We start from the raw sequence: 6,215 nt of genomic DNA on the forward strand, positions 1-6,215 counted from the left end.
CAGTATTCAGGATGTGGGCGTACCATGGATTTATATAGAGGCCACAGGATATTTTGTGTCTTCTTATCTATACTTCGCCGAATGATTCCCAACATTCTGTTCGGTTTTTTGACTGTCACTGCACATTGAGTGGATGTTTTCAGAGAACTATTCACAATGACTCCAAGAGCTTTCTTGGGTGGTAACAGCTAATTTAGACCCCATCATTTTCTATGTATAGTTGGGATTATGTTTTCCCATGTGCATTTCTTTGCATTTATCAACATTGAATTTCATCTGCCATTTGTTGCCCAGTCACCCAGTTTTGTGAGCTCTCTTAAAACCTCTTCGCAGTCTGCCTGAGACTTAACTATCTTGCGTAATTTTGTATCATCTGCAAATTTTGCCACCTCACTGCTTACCCCTTTGTCCAGATCATTTAGGAATATGTTAAACAGCACTGGTACCAGACCAGACCCCTGAGGGACATCACTGTTTACCTTTCTCCATTTTGAAAACTGACCATTTATTCCTACCCTTTGTTTTCTATCTTTTAACCTGTTACTGATCCATGAGAAGACCTTCCCTCTTATCTCATGGCAGCTTACTTTGCTTAAGAGCCTTTGGCGAGGGACATTATCAAAGGCTTTCTTAAAATCTAAGTACATGTTGACTCTTCCCCAGCAAATCATGTTCATTGATGTGTCTGATCATTCTGTTCTTTGCTATAGTTTCAACCCGTTTGCCCGGTACTGAAGTCAGGTTTACCGGCCTGTAATTGCCAGAATCACTTCTGGAGCCTTTAAAAAAAAATGGCCTCACATTAGCTATCCTCCAGTCATTTGGTACAGAAGCTGATTTAAATGATCGGTTACAGACGACAGTTAATAGTTCTGCAATGTCACATTTGAGTTCCTTCAGAACTCTTAGGTGATACCATATGGTCCTGGTGACTTATTACTGTTTAGTTTATCAATTTGTTCCAAAACCTCCTGTAATGACACCTCAATGTGGGACAGTTCGTGTTCTGTTAGTGACTGTCACGGTGCTTTACTGTGAGCTCGACGTGCCCGTGGGGTCCTGTGTGTGCTGCTCACCCTGATGCAGTCTAGAGACAGGAGAAGCAATGTTCCAACACAAAGAAAGAGACTGATTTATTTCTCTTTTCTCTGTAACTTATGTTTTTACTTCATTTACAATAAATCAGATCCACAACAAGCTGGGGAAACTGGTGCCATGTAAATGTAAGTCATGGTCAGGTGAGGTGCGGAAAGCAAAGATGGGAATAATTATATAGACACACAACAGGCACTCAGCAAAATGCAAATGCAAAAACTCAACGCTGTTAGAAGAAACTCCACACCTATTTGCTGTGTGGATATTAGAAGGCAGCAGAGCTGGAGGGTAGGTTTGCGTAGAGACAAGGATGGTTGCACTGTCCCTCTGAGTAGAAACAGCTGCTCAGTATCAGAAGCTAAACTCTGCTCTGCAGTGATGCTTACAAAACACTTGACAATGGCTGGGTAGCTGATGGGCTGAGACCACTGTCCATTTCGCTGACCAGTATTGTCTGCCTCTGCTCCTGCATCTGTCTGCTGGTTCCCTCCTGTTGTCTCTTGTTGCAGACTGTAGACTCTTTGGGGCCAGACACAATGGGGTCCTGGTCCATGTCTTGGCTACTAGGCGTGACTACAAGATAGGTAGCTAATAATAATTAGCAGCAGCAGCAGCAGCATATGCCATAGTCTGAGTCATTTGCAACACGAATGTCATTGTTACACAGGTGGGGAAAGTGACTCACTTCAGAAGGAGGTCTTGGTGTGTCCAGGGAAGGGAAAGGATCCCCCATGTTCTCCAGATCTCCAGTCTCCTGCTCTATTGTTGCCACGAGTGGACTTCCTCCTTTATTCAAGAGAATGACTTTCAGTCTCGTGAATGAAGTCACGTATGGCCTCAGCCTCAGTGGTTTGGGAGTTCTGCTGGAATATTTCTGCCACCTTTTCCAACTTCCTTTTCAGTAGTTGCCTCTCCGGGTAGTTGTCTGGAATGGCGAAACCTGTTTTGTACATCTCAGCTGCCTCCCACACTGACTTCTGCTGGTAAAAGAGGAAATTTCCCCAGTGAAGGCAGACTGCTTGCTGACACTTCTTGCTGAGGCTGGGCATTTCACTCAGGAGATTGAGATAAATCTCTTCTTGGTAGTGAGGTGTGCTTTCTCCATACATTTCAGCTAAAGCCAGCCTTGAAAACACAGAGGCTGGATCTTTCTGCACAGCCTTTTTGAAGGCCTCAATAGCTGCTGCCAATATTTCTTCTCTTCTGCTGGATTTCGCCCCCCACAACTGTATCTTGTAGCAATAACCAAGGTCATAGTGAAGGAGATGATAATTGGGTTTCAGAGAGATTGCTCGCTCTAGAATAGAAATTTTTTTTTTAACGAATTCCCGTTCAAAGAACTTGGCTGCATGTCTCAGGACCTCAGGGTCCAGGCTATTCTGAACAACATCTTCTAAGAGGGCTTCTGCTTGCTGTCTATCCGATTTCTTAAGGATCTCGGCTAAATACACCTTAGCTTCATAGTTTTGCTGCTGTTCAGGGATAATGTCTTCCAACTTCTCTCTGGCTTCATTCCAAGACGTAGAATTGTATGAGTGATCCCATGATGCAAAGGCTGCGATTGCCAACCCAGCAAGAAATTCCCCATTTGCTTCATCTTCTCTTAATGCCATTTGGAAACACTCTGTGGCTTCTTTGCCATTGCGGAAGCCTGCTGCTAGGAGAGACCAGCCTTTCTGTGCATGTATCTCAGGGATCTGAGCTGCATGTGGAGAGCGGCTCTTCAGGGAGCTGCAGATCTTTCTGACCTTGTCCAGGTAAAGTTCAACCAAATCATAGTGGGCCAAGTGATAATAGATCCAGGCGTAGTTACCGTAAATGACCAGGACCTGCCGGGGGAAGTTATCTGGGTGATCTCTTTGCAGAATCTTTTCGGCTTCTCTAAGGCTTTGCAGAGCGTCTTCATATTGCCCTTGCAGGTGGCAGAGATAAGCCTGCATGGCAAGGAGCGTGGGCTGGTTCTGGTAGTGAGTGTGGGCAATCCTGAGAGCCAGAGTTTGGAGGAGGTGAACTGCATCTACCTGGTCTCTGATTTCAAAGTTCCAGGTGAAGTGGCACTGGAGGGCCTGCAGCTTCTCCTTCAGACGCAGAGTGCTGTAAAGAGAGGGGAAAATGAGACTCCATTTGGGCTGAATGAATTTCCACTACATGCTACAATGATGGGGCAGTGATTACAGAGTGACAGGGTTTCTTTCTGGTTAAAAGCAAATTGCTAAGTGGCAACAAAGAACTAAGCCTGGATTTCAGTGTCTGACGTCCTCACTCTCCCATGCATGGGACCAGTATGAATGAGTTGAATCTAACCTTTGTGAAATCCTCTTAGTACTTCCTGTGTCCTAGAAAGCAACACTGCAAAACCCCATGACTCATTGCAGTAGATGCAGCCTGTGGTATTTGTTATGTCACAGAAAGCTCCCCGCTTTGTAACGTCAGGAGAATTTCTCAGGGGGGAAATAACAATGTACAAAACATTTGTTCAAAATGTGTTTCCCTGTTTGAATGCTCCTCCAGCACCAGAGCTGCTAAGTGAGAGTATTTAGAAGTGACTGTTTTGTTGTGCAGTTCACCTTTAGGGCTGAAGCTAGCTATTAACTGGACTATTTGATGCGTGTTATTCCAAGCCAAAATGTACATCATGATGTCACAACACAGAGTTTACAAAACAAAGGGATTTCCCATGTAAGAACTTGGTGAATCTGGAGCTAAGGTTGCAAATGCAGTATGGACCAATAATGTAAGGTATGGGGGTTAACTTTAATAGAAATGTCATTTTTAAGGAGCTGACATCTAGAAAATTGAATCTTCAGGGTGCGCTTAAATCCCCTCAAACATTGGAAATCATCTGGCTGCCCACTGGGGTCATTTATGTCCTGGGATACGTATATGTGTGTGTGGAGAGAGAGTCTCGCACTGACTTCAATGGGGGCCATTTATCCAAGGAGACAGGAAGGGCCTGACTCTCATTTACACAAAGGCTAGTTCCCAACACGCTGGCAGCGTAAAGCGAGTGTAAATAGAAAGGCCCCTTCGCACGGCCAGGGTGCTGTGAAATGGCCGCAGGGTGTGCCTACCCTGCAGTGAGAGGTGGGACCGTAGCATGGGCTGCCCTTCCGGCACTAGCTGTAACCTAGATATCACAGCTAAAAACAGCAGTGACGCTTGGCGGTGCAGGACCTGCAAGCCCGTCTGGCCCCCCGGGTATGTAGTATTGTTTCTAGCCCACATCCGGGTCTGTGCCACTGCGGCTTCACTGCTCGTTTTAGTCCCACTAGTTAGATTAAAGCTCGCACGGGGATGCCTACCTGAGCTAGACACACCTGTGACTGCACTGTAGCCATAACCTTAGTATCAGTGGGAACGGGGCCCACTCTAGTCAGTAGGCAGGAGAGAAATGTAATGGGGAGATTCTGAGGGTCGGCAGAATGTAAATATTCTGTCTCCGGACATTTAATTGAGACAATCGAGGCCTGTTACACCCCTCCCCCTGATGTGCATCCTGCGTGCAGATGTGGTTGCCCCATCTCGAAACAGATAAATTGGAATTGGAAAAGGTTGAGAAAAGGACAACAAAAATGATTAGGGGCATGGAACGGCTTCCATGTTAGGAGAGATTAATAAGACTGGGACTGCTCATCTTGGAAAAGAGACGACTAAGGGGGGATATGATTGCAGTCTATACAGTCATGACTGGTGTGGAGAAACTAAATAAGGAAGTGTTTTTGGGAACCTGAAATATAGTCAGCCTGGAACAAGCACCACACTGAACAATAGAACAATCCTCCCCCCCGCCTTGTTAGACTCACAGGACTCCCCTCTCTGCCTTGCTAGACACATAGCCGCCCCCCCCCCCCGCACTCCCTCCAGCTGTCCCTGCGCTCTGGTCTGGTGCCGGTGCCCTGCGCTCAGGGTGGTGCTGGGGGGGCAGTGGGGTGACGTGGTCTCAGCTCCAGGCTGAGCGTTCACAAGAGCCCCCCGCCCCCCCTTGCAAGCAGCTGGTTCCCCTCCCTGCAGCCTCCCCGGCGCTGTAGCTCCGGGCTCCTGCTGCTGCTGCCTTTTCTCTCTGCAGTTCCTGGGCTGGTCCCATCCCACCCCCCCAGCTGCCCCTTGGCTCCAGCTCCCCAGGGATCAGAGTTAATCTCCCCCCCCCCCGCCCCCCGCAGCCAGGTTTCCTGAGCTGTAGCTCAGGAAAGCTTATGCTCAAATAAATTGGTTCATCTCTAAGGTGCCACAAATCCTCCTTTTCTTTTTGTGAGTACAGACTAAGACGGCTGCTACTCTGAAACACAACGGAGAGGGGGAACAGGGCTGTGGGGGGCACTCTCTTACCGACTCCTCCGTTGATACGGAGCGAAGCCGGAGTGACAGCTGGCCAGAGGGGGAGCTCTCCGTGAAGGTGGAGCGAGGGGAGCTCGCAGGGCGAGGTGCCAACAGTGACCTGCACTAGCCCTGAGAGGCACCAGCCTGGAGAGTCAACAGGACGCAGAATTACCCCAGAGTGACCCCGCCCCAGAGCTTTCAAAGTCGGAGATTTACAGCCCCAGAAATGCGCAGAGGGGGGTGGAAAGCTGCCTGACTTTAGCCCTGGCTGGAAATGTCCCCCCCGCCCAGCGACCCCAATGCTCCTACCTCATTGCGATCCGCTGAGTCCCAGCCCGGCCAGGGGAGGTGACGGCTCCTTTCACTGCCCTGGGTTTCTTCCCAAGGTGTGGACGTGCCCGGTTCTGGGAGAGACCCGAGTTCTGCCCGGGCAGGCTGGACTGTGGCCGCCCGGACGATGCTGCCCTTCTTATGCAGGGCGGGTTGCTAGCTGGGGATCTCACTGGTTTGGCTGGGGAGCTGCATTTCCCCGGAAAGCGGCAGTGAGCAGCAGAAAAGGAAACTGAAACTTAACTTTCCCTTCCACTTGTCAGCTTCAGCGTCCCCTCAGCCTGAGTCGCCACCTGCAGCTCCCTGGGTGACATGGGACTAGTTATGGGGGGGGGGGTGTGGGTGGGGGTGCACACACGCGCTTGCACACGTACAATCCTGGCCTGGGCTTCCCAGCACACGGACGGGGTCACTCACCATCACCGCGCCGCGGGCGCTCCCTGCTAGCCCCCAACCAGCTCCACAGCCCCCTG

The 6,215-nt window shown here is 49.3% G+C and overlaps 1 protein-coding gene across 1 annotated transcript; it reads right to left on the bottom strand.

Annotated features, from left to right (window-relative positions):
• Window positions 1-605: 605 nt before the first annotated feature.
• LOC311525557 (interferon-induced protein with tetratricopeptide repeats 2-like) lies at window positions 606-5,983 on the bottom strand. The gene is made up of 2 exons (XM_084637797.1): window positions 5,722-5,983; window positions 606-3,189 (listed from the first exon to the last, which is right to left on the bottom strand). The coding sequence occupies exons 1-2, from the start codon at window positions 5,724-5,726 to the stop codon at window positions 1,884-1,886; spliced, it is 1,311 nt and encodes a 436-aa protein (XP_084493923.1). The 5' UTR covers window positions 5,727-5,983; the 3' UTR covers window positions 606-1,883.
• Between the last annotated feature and the right edge of the window lie 232 nt (window positions 5,984-6,215).

Source organism: Lepidochelys olivacea (genome assembly GCF_965140295.1).
Source record: "Lepidochelys olivacea isolate rLepOli2 genome assembly, chromosome: 1".
Classification (NCBI taxonomy): domain Eukaryota; kingdom Metazoa; phylum Chordata; order Testudines; family Cheloniidae; genus Lepidochelys; species Lepidochelys olivacea.